We start from the raw sequence: 16,758 nt of genomic DNA on the forward strand, positions 1-16,758 counted from the left end.
AGAAGTGGAGTAACATGGTCAGAGCGGCGAGCCAAGAAGATGAGCTTAGCAGCAGAGTGGTGAACAGAAACCAACGGACTGATGTGAGAAGAAGGAAGGCCAGTGAGAAGAAGGTTGCAGTAGTAATCCCGTTGCCGTATAGACGGGGGCCAAGCCTATGTCTTTCCTTCCCTACAGATTAACATGCTGCTACAGTTTAAGAATGGTGCAGATGAGGAGGACTGCCCAGTACCTGACGAGATCCGTGACGAATTGCTGGAGTTCCACACTGACTTGCTGTCTCACTGTGGTAAGCAGCATTTGCCCACCACCACCACCAACACACACACACACACTGAGAGCTCGTGCGCACCTTTATTCAGAACGTGGTGGTAGGCAGAGGTGGTAGAATTCTGGATTTGTGCTGCCTCAGACTGCAGGTGGGGGGGGTGAGACATCATATTTTTGAATGCTCTCCTACACTGGCGGGGGCGGGGGGAAATCTCCCTGCATGTAGAAAACTAGTAGAGAATGTGAGCGTAGCTCTCACCCTGATGGGCTAGTTGACTACATAAAGGAGCTTTTTATGTGGGGAAAGCGTTCAAAAATGTTCATCTGCTCCCACAGTTTGTAGTGGTTCACTCCAAGATGCCATCTCATTCTGCATAATATATAGAACAGTTCTTTAATAGGGACTGGATGGTAAAGGCCTGCCTTCCATCGCACCAACATTAAGGTTGTTTTATCTGATGATGTTAGTTGTGAGCCGCCTCAAGGATTTTTTTTTAAGCTTTCGAAGTATAGAATTAAAATAAAATAATACCCATCATGCTTGATGTGGTCTTAATACAAACTACGGCTCTAATGCCAAGATTAGGTTTTTCTGTGCTAATATATATACCTGTGCTGGAATTCATAATTAAATTCTCTCCATGATCATCCGAACTGATGATCATACAAATCATCAAGCAAGATTGCTCATATTATATTTTGCATAATTGAGTGTACTTCTGCTAGTTGTGAAGAGGGGGAGGCAAAGAGCCAGAGCAAGGAAGCCTCTACCCCACCCTTCCCCAATCTCATCCTCTCCAGATGTGTTGGCCAAGAATTGTGGGAGTTGTAGTCCAGCAAGTTTGGAGAGCACAAGGCTGGGGAAGGCTGCTTTGCCCCCTCACAACTGGAAGTCTTACTCAGCTTCTTTCAGGCTTTGTGAGATCAAAAACACCCCTTTCCAAGATTTTTTCTGGAGCCATGAGGACTAGAAGCTTGCTTTTTTTAAAAAAAATAAACTAAACATAGAATCATAGAATAGTAGCATTGGAAGGGGCCTCTAAGGCCATTGAGTCCAACCCCCTGCTCAACGCAGGAATCCACCTTAAAGCATACCTGACAGATGGTTGTCCAGCTGCCTCTTGAAGGCCTTCAGTGTGGGAGAGCCCACCACCTCCGTAGGTCATGGGTTCCATTGTGGTACTGCTCTAACAGTCAGGGAGTTTTTCCTGATGCCCAGCCGGAATCTGGCTTCCTGTAACTTGAGCCCGTTATTCCGTGTCCTGCACTCTGGGAGGATCGAGAAGAGATCCTGGCCCTCCTCTGTGTGACAACCTTTCAAGTATTTGAAGAGTCCCATCATGTCTTCCCTCAATCTTATCTTCTCCAGTGTCGCCCTCCACGTGCCAAATTTCCACTTGCATGGTATGATCTCGGCACATGCCATGTCTAATCACCTCCTTGGATATTAGATCTGTCAATATCTCCTGTTTTTTTTCTTCTTACGTTTGCACTCCTACAGTTTGCACATTTCCCAACAGGTATCCAACCAGAGGGTGAAGAAGAAGAGGAGGAAGAAGACACATCTTTCCGCCGGCGATTGATGAGCTTAGTGGAGAAGGTGGTGAGTTTCCGTAAGAAGAAGGATGAATCGGAAGAGGAGCAGCCTCCGGAAGAGGCCCCTAAGCCCAGTAAGTGGAGTTGAATGGGGAAGAGAATGAAGAGTCACGGCTGTAGGTCAGGCAGCCACCCAAGTTGCTTCCATTTCTATGGTCTCAGCCAGACGTATCCTCCAAAGCTCCTTGTAAGAGATGGTTTGAGTCTGCCGGGATAGAGCAACTTAATTGGCAGTGTTTCTGCTTCAGGCAGTGGCGTTTTGGGGGAGCAGAGAGGACGGTCCTTAGGCAAACGTTTTAAACTTCTGGTTGAAATGTCAAATCATGTTTGGGGAACCTGTGGCCTTGGGCTACAACTCCCATCTTCCTTGGCCCGAGAGCATTCTGTCTAGGGGTGATGGGGGTTGGAGTCCCAACAGCATCTGGGGGAGGCTCCCCACCCCCTTGTGCAAAGGGAAAATGTTAACTTACTGCAGGAATTCCGAACTGTAGTTTTCTGCAGAATTTACTGGGAATTGTAATGGACTGTAATTCTCTATGAGAGATCCTTCTAGCCCCCTCACGGAACTACAGTTCCCAAGATACCCTGAGGAGAGGAGAGGAGAGGAGAGGAGAGGAGAGGAGAGGAGAGGACAGTAGGATGAACAATCCCCTCTTCTTGCGCTATCTTGCCTTGTTCCCGGTTGGCTCCGTCTCTCTCTCTCTCTCTCTCTCTCTCCCTCTCTCTTTCTCTAATAGACCCCATTCTTCCTTTCCCCAAATGCACAGGCACTCTGCAGGAGCTGATCTCACATACCATGGTTCACTGGGCCCAAGAGTCCTTCATCCAGAGCCCTGAGCTGGTGCGGGTCATGTTCAGCCTTCTCCACCGTCAATACGACGGCCTTGGCGAGTTAATCCGTGCCTTGCCCAAGGCCTACACCATCAACGCCAACTCCGTGGACGACACCATGAGCCTGCTGGAGTGCCTGGGCCAGATCCGCTCTCTGCTCATCGTCCAGATGGGGCCCGAAGAGGAGAACCTGATGATCCAGAGTATTGGGTATGTATTGGCCCTTCTTGAATCGTAGCCTCCTCCTCCTCCTCCATCCCACCGTGAAGCGGTTTCCCTGGCTCCCCCTCAGACTCTGGCTTAGGACCAGGCTATCGGAAAGAACGCCTCCTCCCATACCAGATCTTCTGGGGAGACCCTTCTGTTGGTGACATCAGTACATTGTCCGGCTTTCGTTTCTCCTTGGCAGCAATATTATGAACAACAAAGTCTTCTACCAGCACCCCAACTTGATGAGGGCCCTGGGCATGCATGAAACGGTGATGGAGGTGATGGTGAACGTCCTGGGAGGAGGGGACTCCAAGGTAAGGAGACCCAGGCATTTTTCTGCCCACGTATTCCTGGCTGCTCATTCCCCCCCCACACTCCCACCCACCTTTCAAAACTGAGGTGTGCTCCCCACAGTGCAGCAGAATGAGGTGGACTTGTACGGTCTTCGGGTGGGTGTAGGACACATAGGCCCTGTTCAGAAGACACCTCAAATCATGGCTTTAACCATGGTGGTTAAGCCAGAAAGCTGGGCTGTGTTCAGAAGACACCTTAAACCACGGCTTTAACCATGGTGAATATGGTTAAAGCTGTGGTTTGAGGTGTCTTCTGAACACAGCCTGGCTTTCTGGCTTAACTACCATGGTTAAAGCCATGGTTTGAGGTGTCTTCTGAACACATCCATTTTTGAATGATCTCCCACTTAAAAAAAAGAAAAAAGAATCCTCCAAGTGAAAATAAAAACACACACGTAGCATCAAGGAGAAGTATTCTGGCCCAGCCCACTTCTTTCTGCGCTATTTTCTGCTTCCAGAGAAATGCTCTGGCCCATTGGGGGACCATTTTTTTTCCTGTTAAGGTGCAGTTTTCTGATTTTTCTAGTAATTTGGATGTCCCGGACTACATGCATACCAAATTACAGGATCTAGCTCATTGGGACCCTAGCATCCTTATATATAGAACCATACTGAGCCAGGAGTTGGGGTAAAACGTGTGTGTGTGTGTGTGTGACTGAATGGCGCAGGCGTTCAGCAAAGGTGTTTTAAAGGAAGCGCTCTCTTTTGCCCTGAACAGGAGATCCGCTTCCCCAAGATGGTAACCAACTGCTGCCGCTTCCTGTGCTACTTCTGCCGCATCAGCCGCCAGAACCAGCGCTCCATGTTCGACCATCTCAGCTACCTGTTGGAGAACAGCGGCATTGGGCTGGGTGAGCCGATGTGCTTCGGGCGAGCTCCGGCACGGGCGGGGAGGGTCACCGTGGACGTCAGCTCTCCAGATGCTCACAGCATTTATTTATGCATTTATTTATGTATTTAAGTCAGGGGTGCAAAGCCTCTTTCCGCCCGAGGGCCAAATTCCGTTTCGGAGAAGGCCGCAGAGGCTTCGTTCCCAGGGTGGGGCGGGCCCAAAGGCCTAAAGGGGCGGGCCCCCAAATAGCAGCCTATTTTAGCTTAAAGCGCTTACCACCAGCAACTACGCCATCACAGGGGCATTTCAACATCTGGAAGTGTGTGTGTGTGTGTGTGTGTGTGTGTGTGTGTGTGTGTGTGTAACTCTGCAAAGATTAAGAAACAACTGAACAATTGGTTGTTGAGAGCAAAGAGGCGGGGAAGGGGGCGGGGCCGTCTGGGGAAGGGTGGGGCCAGGGGGAGGGGAGGGGCCATCTGGGGGATGCCAGAGGGCTGTATTTATCCTGTGGGCCTGAGGTTCTGCGCCAAAATCAAAACAGCTGCACCAGTTGTGTTCCCAATGCATGTCACTGTGAGCCTTTATCAAGGGAAATGGGAATAAAAGGTATTAAATACATGGTGAATGATATAGAATGATATATATTCTATATATCATTTACCATGTGTTTTATATTCCCCAGGAAGGTGGCCCACAAGAGCTTCTCTAAACGATATAGGGGTTCTAATGATGCTGCAGTATTAGACTGGTCATCATCAGCGATAATTCAGATTCAAGAAGGGCAAACGGAAGGCCACCTTCAGCCCGAGAGGGGAAAGAAGGAGTCCAAAATGCCCTCGCCCCCCCCTTTGAGCTTTGAATTCGGCCTGCTTACCCCCTGCCTTGCTCCTCCAGGCATGCGTGGATCCACTCCCTTGGACGTGGCCGCTGCTTCCGTCATTGATAACAACGAGCTGGCCCTGGCGCTGCAGGAGCAGGACCTGGAAAAGGTAAACACACAGGGCAGCCTGGTCCCGAAACACCAAGGGTGTGGTGGGAAAGCCTGGCTTAGGAGCAGCCTTCAGCTTTTGGGCCCGCTGGACGGAAGCCGGAGTGTCTTCACCTCCCCGGCAAACCCATGCTGTTGTTGCCCTGTCCTTCCATTCAGGGTCAGCATGGGAGGGGGTACCTGCTGACGGCCCACACCCCAGCAGGGGCCCACAGACAACTTCCTGGGCTATGATGCTACGACTTGATAGCACTCAAGAGGGCCAGGATCTCTTCTCAGTCATCCCAGAGTGCAGGATACGGAATTGTGGGCTCAAGTGACACGAAGCCAGATTCTGTCTGGACAGCAGGAAAAACTTCCTGACTGTTAGAGCAGTACGACAGTGAAACCCATGACCTAGGGAGGTAGTGGGCTCTCTCACCCTGGAGGCCTTCAAGAGGCAGCTGGACAACCGTCTGTCAGGGATGCTTTAGGGTGGATTCCTGCATTGAGCAGGGGGTTGGACTCAATGGCCTTGTAGGCCCCTTCCAACTCCACAATTCTATGATTCCTTGCCTCCCTAGGTGGTGACGTATCTGGCGGGGGCTGGCCTCCAGAGCTGCTCGATGCTGCTCTCCAAGGGATACCCAGACATTGGCTGGAACCCCTGCGGGGGCGAGCGTTACCTGGACTTCCTGCGCTTCACTGTCTTTGTCAACGGTGAGCTTGGCAGGGGACAGGAGCCAAACGATACAGGGGTTCTAATGATGCAGTATTAGACTCATCACCATCAGCGATAATTCAGATTCAAGAAGGGCAAATGGGAGTCCACCTTCCACATCATCACCCCCAGTGCAGAAGGATGGTTGGCTGTATGCTTTCACTCCTGCTGAGTCCTACTCCTTCCTTTGGCCTTGGTGTGTTCGTGGCAGTGCCTTCCAGGAACAGAGTTGGGTGTAGGGAGGTAGGCTGCAGCAGAAATCACTGGGCAGGCCTGGCGTGGGTTTGGGGGAGGCACAAGGGGACGGATGAGTGAGGTGGGGGCCGCTCATAAGGGCCTAGAATCCTGGTTACCTACGAAGTCAACAGTGGGCCGAATCCGTGCCATCGCATGATTCAGGCTAGTTTAATAGCCCTTTGCCTCTTCCCTTCCCCTTCTAGAAACCTGGCCCAGACCTCATCCAGATTCTGAGGCACTGGGTTTTGTCTACAACGTCTAGGCTTTGTGCCGCCACCGTGAATACTAAAATCCTTATTTTGGAAGGGAAAAAAAAAGAAAAATATGTCCAGAATGGCAGGTTTTGCACCTGGTGCTTCTATGGCAAAAATGCGCAGGCTATGCGTAGGTGGTGCCTCCTTCGTCTGTCCTCTTCTCGACCCCAGGTTTCTTTTGCTTCCTGGTTCCTGCCGTTGCCTCCTTTGTCTCCCTGACCCGCCCCCCCTTCCTGCCTCTCTGTCCACAGGCGAGAGCGTAGAAGAGAACGCCAACGTGGTGGTGCGCTTGCTGATCCGGCGTCCCGAGTGCTTCGGCCCGGCCCTACGGGGTGAAGGCGGCAATGGCCTGTTGGCAGCCATAGAGGAGGCGATCCAGATCTCCCAAGATCCCGCCCGGGACGGGCCCACGGTCAAGAAGGATCGCCGTCGGGAGCTGTGTGTGAAGGGCACGGGCGCTGCGCATGAGCGTGGGGAGGGGGAAGCGCATTGTGCAATGTGGGTGGGAGGGAGGCCGAGGGAATATATTAGGCAACCCCTAGAGATGGACTCCAGCTTTGAAGCGGAGAACATCTAACCCAGCTTCTGTTAAATTGTGGGGGGAAAGGAAAGGCACCTCTCGACTTGAGGGGGGGTCCGAAAGAGGAGGTTTCCCCAAGGCGAAGGTGCCGGCATGGCAGACCCCCTCGGGGCCAGCCTGCAACACTGGCTGTGGAGTGCCCGGCCTAGCTGGCGATGGGAGGTTCAGGTGGGATGCATGGGGCTCTTGCCACCTGGCTCTGGCCGGGTCCACCTTCAACGCAGGCGAGGCAGCTCACAAGGAAAGGGAAAGGACAGGACTCATCACGCCACTTAATAATTTCCATAGGGGCTTTTTCGCTCAAAGGAAAGGAAAGGAAAGGAACCTCTCGTGCAAGCACTGAGACATTACTGACTCTTGGAGGGACGCCAGCTTTCGCTGACGTTTTCTTGGCAGGCCTTGTAGCGGGGTGGTTTGCCGTTGCCTTCCCCGGCCATTGTTACCTTTCCCCCAGCTCACCGGGTACTCGTTTTACCGACCTCGGGAGGATGGAAGGCTGAGTTTACGCGAGCCAGCTGCCTGAGAACCAGCTTCCGCTGGGATCGAACTCAGGCCGTGGGGAGAGTTTCGGCTGCAGAAACTGCTGCTTTACCGCTCTGCACCACACGAGGCTCTAAATTGTGGAATGGAGATAAAAAACAGGGAGCAACCAGAACAGAACCCCTCTTTTGCTCAGACTAGTGTGCTGGTCTGATCTGGAGACTTTCCCAGCTTGTGAAGGGGCTGGGGAGGATCCCATGACCTGCCCCAGCTTTTGGCCTTGCTAGCTTCACAGACGTTCCTACCCCACCCCTCCTCTGGTCCAGGCTCTGTGGGGTCTCACAAGACAGATACCTGCTTGATGGATGCCTGCTTGACATCCCTCCGGTTCCCTTGCTGCAGGTTCGAGTCCTACCAGAGAACCATTTTTAAACACACCTACCCACCAGAATGCACACGCACTCACACCTCTGTTCTGCACTTTTTCTCCGTTGCTTGACCTGCTCCTGGGCTGAGTTCTAGCATTAAAAAAAGAGAGGCCCCAGCCTCAGATTAAGGTCCCCAGTTTCTGGGCCTGAAGCAAAGCCTGCCTCTCCTTTTTCCTTTCCTTTCCTTCTTCTCCCCCTCTGTGAGCGCTGGGAACTTGGTATCTTTTTCTAAAGAAAAAAAAAAAAGAATACAACCTGAGAATTTGGAAATTTGAAGGTGCCGCAATATTCTGAGCAGATGGCCTGATTCTGAATTTTGGGATATGAGTGTTGTGACCCGTTCTCTGGCTGCAGCTGCATTTGCACACATGCTCCCTGACATGGGTTCATTCCTGCCCCCCCCCCTTTGGTTTTGGGACAGGACGCCATTATTTCCCCCCTCTCCCCCCGCTCTCTACCTTCGCTGCATGGATGGCTGACGCTCCTTCCCCCACTTCCCCCCCTCTCTCTTTCTCTCTCCCAGGTTTGGGGGAGAGGAAACTCACGAGGAGAACCGGGTACATTTGGGCAACGCGGTCATGTCCTTCTATGCTGCCCTCATCGATTTGCTGGGGCGTTGCGCCCCCGAGATGCATGTAAGCACTGCCCCACCCTTCACTGTCCTCAGTCCCAGGGATAACCCCCTCCTTCCTCCACCCCCACCCCCAAAAAACACCCTTGCATGATTTTAGCATCCAGTGCATCTCACCCAGCACTGATCCCACCCACCCCCGCTCCTGAACAGCCCCCAGGGGGCTCCCTCCTCGGCTTCCTTTCCTCCCCAGCTGACATTGGATCAGGTGCCAATCTGGCTGGCTCTCCCCTTACACCTGGCCTTCTACTTGAACAGCTCATCCAGGCTGGGAAAGGCGAAGCCCTGCGGATCAGAGCCATCTTGCGCTCCTTGGTGCCCATCGAGGACCTTGTTGGAGTCATCAGTCTCCCGCTGCAGATCCCTTCATTTGGCAAAGGTACCGCGACTGGACGGGCCAGGAAAGAACATAAGAGGAGCCCTGTTGGATCAGTTGCTGGGGAACATGGGTGGGAGGGTGCTGTTGCACCATGTCCTGCTTTGTGGGTCCCTGGCTGATAGCTGGTTGGCCACTGTGTGAACAGAGTGCTGGACTAGGTGGACCTTTGGTCTGATCCAGCATCAGGGCTCTTCTGATGTTCTTACGTTCTAAAGCAAAACAAAGACAGATCAATGAAAACTTCTTCATTACACCTTATCAACAGATGGCCCATAAGTCTTCTGGCAATGTCAGATTGACCTGTACGGTCAGGCTTCTTTGTCAAAGTGGCTTGTCTTCTACTATATCAAGAAGTCTTGACAGTTAGAAATTTCAATTAAGCATTTCTTTGTTGATATAACAGTTGTCTGCTGTGGATTATTCACAAGGCTAAGTTAAAATATACCTGGATTTCTCCATCCCAACATTGCTTTGGTGGGACCCCTCCCTTTGCCTTTTGCCTTGCCCACCGCTGGAATTCAGCCCCCCCCCCAGAGCTTTTCCAAAAGGGAACTCGCCCCTTGGGCTGAACGCGATTCAACACCCCTGCTCTGCGCGCCCCCCCCTCCGCCCCATAGGCTAAGCCTGCTGCTTATGGTCTTCTCTGCCTGTCCTAGATGGCAGCGTCATCGAGCCCAGGATGTCTGCAAGCTTTGTGCCAGACCACAAGTCCCCCATGGTGCTGTTCCTGGACCGGGTCTACGGCATCGACAACCAGGACTTCCTTCTCGACGTGCTGGAGGTGGGCTTCTTGCCCGACATGAGGGCCGCTGCCTCGTTGGACACGGTGAGTGTCGGGACGGGTGGGGAAGGGTCATGCGTCGATTCCCCACCCCAGACGAGAGTATTAGCTGGGTACCGGGTGGGTTATGGGATATCCTTCCTTGCTCAAGGAAAGGGCCGGGAAACGTCTGTCGGGCCAGGCTCAGATGGGTGGGATAGATAGATTTCCAGGTTCTTAGGCAGAGAAGGGTCCTCCACATCTCCTGCTGCTTGACCCGTTTAACTGGAGACGCTGCCGGGGATGAATCCTGCGATCTTGTCCTTGCAAAGCACTGGAGTCGAATGTGCTGGAGTCGTCCCCCTCTTACCCACCATCCTTCCTGGTAGCAGTTTCCTATTCGGGGTCACTGCCCTGGGAACACGTTGCTTGTTTGCTCTCAAGGAAATGAAAATAGTTAAGGATGTCCACCATAGCTAGAAAGCTTAAGGTTTGGTGCATGTTCTCCCTTGTTAGGTCAAATCAAGTTCCCTCTGATCAAGACACTGTTACTCCAAGGCACATTTGAGATTGAATGATGAGCTCTAGGGGTCCCCCTTCGCACACGTGCAGGAGCCTCCAACCAAGGCCAGGAGGAATCATAGAATAGTAGAGTTGGAAGGGGCTAAGGCCATCAAGTCCAACCCCCTGCTCAATGTAGGAATCCACTGGCTGTCCAGCTGCCTCTTGAAGGCCTCTAGTGTGGGAGAGCCCACACCCTCCCCTAGGTCACTGGTTCCATTGTCGTACTGCTCTAACAGTCAGGAAGTTTTTCCTGATGTCCAGCCGGAATCTGGCTTCCTGTAACTTCAGCCCATTATCCTGTGTCCTGCACTCTGGGATGATAGCGAAGAGATCTGCAATGCAGCTCGGAGCCTAAGTCTGAAAGTGACAGAGGATTGTGGAATTCCTCTGACTCGCCCTTTAGCAATCCTTTGATTGGTTGGGAGGTGGGGTCTGGGAGCTGTTTTCCGTGGAAGCCAGGAACGCATCTATACTTCTAGAATACAAAGCTGGGTTTAAGAATACCCCAATCCGTACATGTCTCAGAGGAAAAGCACACATGAGGCACCCAACCGTGCCTGCTATTCCAGTGGCCCTTTCGCTCTCTAACCCTCCTCCCATTCCTTCTACCACCGCAGGCTGCCTTCAGCACCACAGAGATGGCGCTGGCCATGAATCGCTACCTGTGCCTAGCCGTGTTGCCGCTCATCACCAAGTGTGCTCCTCTCTTCGCCGGCACTGAACACCGGGCCATCATGGTGGACTCCATGCTGCACACCATCTATCGGCTCTCCCGCGGGCGCTCCCTCACCAAGGCTCAGCGGGACGTCATCGAAGAGTGCCTCATGGCACTATGCAGGTATGGAGGAGGGACGCGAAGGGGTCCCCAACGGTTTGCGTGTGTGTCAGTGGGCACATTTGGAACGTTGAGGGCGCTCTCACAAAATGGCTGCCGTGGTGGTGGACAAGACCAGCCGCAAAACACTGGTTTCCCAAAAGGCCAACCAGTGAGACTGCATTCAGGGCAGTAGTGGGGTCTGAGCCCCAAAACACAAGACCGCTTTTGAATCCCAAGTTGTTATTATTATTATTATTTATTTATTTATTTATTTATATAGCACCATCAATGCACATGGTGCTGTACAGAGCAAAACAACAAACAGCAAGACCCTGCCGCATAGGCTCACATTCTAATAAAATCATAATAAAGCAATAAGGAGGGGAAGAGAATGCACCAAACAGGCAGTATAAAAGTCAGAACAAAGTCAAGTTTTAAAAGCTTTAGGAAAAAGAAACGTTTTTAGCTGAGCTTTAAAAGCTGCGATAGAACTTGTAGTTCTCAAATGAGAACTCAAAAGAGGGAGTTGGAGGAAAGCCCTTCACTTTGCAGCCTGCCAGCTTCCCAATTAAAATAAAGAAATGAAACATCTTAAGAAATAAAATAAGAAACAAATGAAATAAAAATCAAGAGGGGCTAGGGCCCCCCAAGAGAGGGTTCTGTGGGGCATGTTGGAGATCCCATTGGGCCCTCATGACCGGTCGCCACTTCTTCTGAGGAAACCCGGCCCCATGGCAAATACCCTGAAGTTGGGCAGCAGGTGTCAGAACCATCACTCCTGTTAGCCTCCTCCTTAACCCCTACTGTGTCCTCAAATGGAACCCCTGGCCACCCCACCCAAAAGATCAGCTGCTTCCTTTCCCCATGCTTTTTGGGGGGCCCTTCTTGCTCATTTTCCGACTCGCCGTTCTTCCAGGTATATCCGTCCCTCCATGCTCCAGCACCTCCTGCGTCGGCTGGTCTTTGATGTGCCCATCCTCAATGAATTTTCAAAGATGTCCCTCAAGGTGAGCAGTGTGCGTGCGCACGTTGGAACATGTCGGATTCTTTGGAAGATGCAAAATGACGTTCTCGAAAGGAAGTGTGCCTCCCCGCTATAATAAATAGTTTTCTTGCTTAGCTATGCTCCTCTCTTCCTTCAATTTTCTCAGCTCCTGACCAATCATTACGAGCGCTGCTGGAAGTATTACTGCCTTCCCACCGGCTGGGCCAACTATGGGGTCACCTCGGAGGAGGAGCTTCACTTGACCCGCAAGCTCTTCTGGGGCATCTTCGAGTCGTTGTCCCACAAGGTGAGCCGTGTACCTTACCTTTGTTGTTGAATAGGGCAGAGGCAGGGGACTTCCTTTGGCCCAGAGGCCTTATTCCAGCATTGGGTGGGGCCAGAGACAGATGCAATTCTTACCCATTCGGACATTTTCCCACTAAGCATACAAAACACAGCTCAATTCAAAGTGGAGAAAAGAGTGACTAAATTGTTTAAGGGACTGGAGCAGCTCCCCTACGAGGGAAGGTTACATCAACTGGGATGGTGTACCTTGGGGGGAAAAGGAGGCGAAGGGGAGACATGATAGAAGTGTACAAAATAAGGCATGGTGTGGAGAATGTGGATAGGGAGACATTTTTCTTCCTCTCTCAAAATACTAGAACCCAGTGGGGTCATCCCATGAAGCTGATTGGTGGGAGATCCAGGACAGATAAAAGGAAGGAGTTCTTCACACAGCGCATAGTTAAACTATGGAACTCACTACCACAAGATGTAGTGACGGCCACCCATTTGGATGGTTTTAAAAGGGGGTTGGATAAATTCCTGGAGGAGAAGGCTATCCATGGCTACTAGTGTCGTGTCTCTCAGCTGCTCGTTCTTTCAGTGGGAGGAGAAATGAGGAAACTTGCTGAGTGATCCACAAAGCTTTATTTCAAGTAACAAACGTCTCTTTAACCTGTATAGAGGCCACCGCGGTGAAACGACCCCCTAGGCAAAACTATGCAAACTAAGCAAGACAATTGTCCGTTCAAAAAGAAAAGAAATAGCGTCTCAAATGTCCATAACTTCAAAGCGGCTGGTGCGGTGGTAGTTTCTGGTGTAATCTCTCCGACTTTCTCACGGCCTCTGTCCACGCTGAGTGTTTTAGCTTCCAGCGGACCCTAGCATCAGTTAGTGCTTTGGAATGCTCGCCCTTGGAAGCTCCCTATCTTTCTACTGAGCTTGTAGGATTTGGCCTTGAAGAGATAAGCTCTGGAGGGGGGCAGCTTCCAGCTGAGGCCTCTCCCGTGAGAGCTTCCTGGCACTGGCTGGCTGGTGTCCGGCGCTGTGTCTTCTAGTTCTGAATCTGATTGTGATTGATTACCTGAAACACTTTCTCCCGACACAAGGGCATTAGGGTTAGGCACGATACCTACCAGTCCTGATGGCTATATTCTACCTCCGTGGTCAGGAGCAGTATACCTATGTACACCAGTTGCTGAAGAACATGGGTGGGAGGGTGGAACTCACTGCCACAAGATGTAGTGACGGCCACCCATTTGGATAGCCTTAAAAGGGGGTTGGATAAATTCCTGGAGGCAAAGGCTATCCATGGCTACTAGTCCTGATGCTTGTGTGCTACCTCTAGTATTTGAGGCAGTAAGCCTGTGTGCACCAGTTGCTGGGGAACATAGGTGGGAGGGTGTTGTTGCACCATGTCCTGCCTTGTGGGTCCCTGGCCGACAGCTGGTTGGCTTCTGTGTGAACAGAGTGCTGGACTAGATGGACCCTCGGTCTGATCCAGCAGGGCTCTTCTGATGTTCTTACACTGGCCTCTAGCTTTCAGCCCATCTGCCTCCCTCCGGGTTGCACTTGACTATAAGGGCCTGACAGGGGGAGGGCTAGAAGCTAAAATGTGGGGGGGAATGGCTAGAATAATGGTCACTTGGGGGCTGGAATGGAGCTATTTGGCCACACTGGGTTTCTTTTCTGCCTGAACCTGCCTCCCTGATTCTCGCCCTCACAATGCCCAGAAATTTGACGCTGACCTGTACAAGCTTGCCATGCCCTGCCTGTGTGCCATTGCGGGCGCCATCCCGCCTGACTATGTGGACGCCAGCTATTCCTCCAAGACTGAGAAGAAAGCCTCCGTGGATGCCGAGGGCAACTTTGACCCCAAGCCGGTGGAGACGCTCAAGTGAGTGATGGTTGCAGGAGTAGATGCGACTGTTTGTGAAATTGTCACCAAGGACAGGCTTGGAATTTTTCAGTGAAAGAAAAGGAGTATTTATTATCCTGTTATTGACAAACTTTTTCAGAATGCAGAAATGCACGTTTTTATGGCAGGTTTGATGGGAGGGGAACAGTGCCAGGAACAGGGAATTGTTCTGGCGCAGAGATGGGTTATCTCCCAGGACACATCCTAGGCCCAGATGAGATCATCTGACATCTTCTGACTCCTTTTTCCATGAAGAAAGAAACATGGAATGGTCACTTCTTGCGTCTCTGTCACATGGAGAAAAGGACACATCGTTCCCCTGCTCAACACTACAGTGCTTGGAGATCATTAGTGGCCCTCCTCTAAATGGCCCCTTTCTTCTTTCTCACAGTGTTATAATTCCCGAGAAGCTAGACTCTTTCATCAACAAGTATGCTGAGTACAGTCATGAGAAGTGGGCCTTTGACAAGGTAGGGTGCCTTTGCATGAGCTCTCTGGCGTGGAACTCACTGCCACAAGATGCAGTGATGGCCACCCGTTCGGATCGCCTTAAAAGGGGGTTGGATAAATTCCTGGAGGAGAAGGCTATCAAGGGCTACTAGCCCTGATGGTCGTGTGCTATCTCCAGTATTCGAGGCAATAAGCCTGGGTGCACCAGTTGCTGGGGAAGATGGGTGGGAGGGTGCTGTTGCACCATGTCCTGCCTTGTGGGTCCCTGGCCGACAGCTGCCTGGCCACTGTGTGAACTAGATGGACTAGATAGGACTAGATGGACTAGATGGACCCTTGGTCTGATCCAGCATCAGGGCACTTCTGACACTCTTATGTGATGTAACTTGGCCATGTGGCTCTAAGCCTTCCTCTGCAATTTGGCACAAAGCAGATTCAACATCTCTTGATCTCCCGCTTGCAGATTCAGAATAACTGGTCCTTTGGGGAGGCGGTCGACGAGGAGGCCAAGACGAACCCCATGTTGCGTCCTTATAAAACATTCTCAGAAAAGGTAATGTCTGCACTCCACACACACACAAGGCGATGCTGCATAACCCAGGTGGGAACCGAAAGCAAAGTCACACAAATCTGAAATTTAACTGCTCTTTAGAATTAAAAACTGAAATGCCAAATTTCAATAAATAAATAAATAAATAAATAAATATATCTAAATGCAGTTTTTAAAAATAGGATGTTGACACTGTACATTAAACTAAATCTTAAGCCTTCTTGAAACCATATTTTAAGGCAGTAATATTAAGTATTCACTTGCAAGGACAATAATATTTTATATCATTCCACCACCACCCCACTAAAATATCTACATCCAGCAGGTTTTAGATTGGGAATGTTATGAAACTTTCAAATTTGGAGATATAAATTGGATTTCTCGTTTGCAGATTTGAGTTGGAAATATTCCTGGAAATCCCCCCTACCCGGGGGGAAAAACAAACCTCAGTCAGTTTTGTTCCATACTCAATAGGCTATTGGTGCATCTTGTAGGAGAGTCCCCCACTTGCTGAGCTGACCTGGACGATATTGTTCCCGTCAGGATGTGTCCCTCGCAGGGCATCCCTGGGCAACCCAGCCTCAGTCTTCACCTTAAGTCTACATCATTCCGCATCCTGGTTTTTCCCCCCCATAGGACAAAGAAATTTACCGGTGGCCCATCAAGGAATCTCTGAAAGCCATGATCGCTTGGGAGTGGACTGTGGAGAAAGCCCGTGAGGGTGAAGAGGAGAAGACAGAGAAGAAAAAGACCCGCAAAATCTCGCAGACGGCCCAGGTTTGTCCCAAGCTGCTCTTAGGAGGAGAAAGAACATTTGGAATTGTTGTACGTCTTAATCGTAAGTCGTCACAGGCTGAAAGACGACTCATAAATGTATACAAGAAGAAGCAACAGTCAAGGAGGTGGTGGAAACTAGAGCGTGTGTGTTACAGTGGGTGCCTTCCTTACCTCAGTGCCCAAAATATAGCCCTAATCTACACCAGGCAGGATATTCCACTATGAAAGCAGTATGAAAGTGGTATATAAGAGGCAGGAGCCACACGACTGCTTGATAGTGGTATTGAAGTGCACTGACAACTGTTGACTCATACCATATACCACTTTCATACTGCTATATCCTGCTTGGTGTGGCTCCTGCCTTTTATATACCGCTTTCAAAGTGCAATATCCTGCTTGGTGTAGATGAGCCCATAGAGTTGTCTGATGGGTTAGAGCGAGAAGAAATCTGAAACTAGCACTTGGTTTCTTCACGCAGCTCTGGGAAGGGATTAAGGATGAGTGCATTAAAAGCAGGAGACCTGGGCATCAGGACTCCTGGATCCAGACTCCAGATCATGAAGGAGACTGGAATCTAGCAGATTTGAATTATTATTATTATTATTATTATTATTATTATTATTATTATTATTATTATTATTTATTTGTATCCCACCTTTATCCCAGTACTGGGACTCAAGGCAGTTTACAAGATTAAAACATGTACAATTAAAGCATATAATCGGGTCCAGGTCCGGGCCCAATTCAAAGTGCTGGTATTGACATTCGAAGCCCTAAATGGCTTGGGGCCAGGTTATCTGAAGGAACGCCTCCTCCCGTATGTACCTGCCCAGACCCTAAGGTCATCCTCAGGGGTCCTTCTCCGTGAGCCCCCGCCAAAGGAAGA

At 50.8% G+C, this 16,758-nt stretch overlaps 1 protein-coding gene across 1 annotated transcript in view; it reads left to right on the forward strand.

Moving 5' to 3' along the window:
• Positions 1–16,758, forward strand: part of RYR1 (ryanodine receptor 1) — a 161,792-nt gene that overhangs the window by 72,634 nt on the left and 72,400 nt on the right. The window contains exons 37-54 of the mRNA XM_063140526.1: positions 178–289; positions 1,791–1,940; positions 2,634–2,907; positions 3,107–3,221; positions 3,979–4,111; positions 4,987–5,081; positions 5,644–5,779; positions 6,523–6,709; positions 8,283–8,394; positions 8,649–8,769; positions 9,426–9,595; positions 10,711–10,931; positions 11,827–11,917; positions 12,062–12,202; positions 13,911–14,074; positions 14,487–14,565; positions 15,009–15,098; positions 15,732–15,872. Coding sequence (XP_062996596.1) covers positions 178–289; positions 1,791–1,940; positions 2,634–2,907; positions 3,107–3,221; positions 3,979–4,111; positions 4,987–5,081; positions 5,644–5,779; positions 6,523–6,709; positions 8,283–8,394; positions 8,649–8,769; positions 9,426–9,595; positions 10,711–10,931; positions 11,827–11,917; positions 12,062–12,202; positions 13,911–14,074; positions 14,487–14,565; positions 15,009–15,098; positions 15,732–15,872 — 2,532 coding nt within the window. The remainder of the gene's footprint in view (positions 1–177; positions 290–1,790; positions 1,941–2,633; positions 2,908–3,106; positions 3,222–3,978; positions 4,112–4,986; positions 5,082–5,643; positions 5,780–6,522; positions 6,710–8,282; positions 8,395–8,648; positions 8,770–9,425; positions 9,596–10,710; positions 10,932–11,826; positions 11,918–12,061; positions 12,203–13,910; positions 14,075–14,486; positions 14,566–15,008; positions 15,099–15,731; positions 15,873–16,758) is intronic.

The sequence above is a fragment of the Elgaria multicarinata genome, chromosome 13 (assembly GCF_023053635.1).
Source record: "Elgaria multicarinata webbii isolate HBS135686 ecotype San Diego chromosome 13, rElgMul1.1.pri, whole genome shotgun sequence".
NCBI lineage: Eukaryota > Metazoa > Chordata > Lepidosauria > Squamata > Anguidae > Elgaria > Elgaria multicarinata.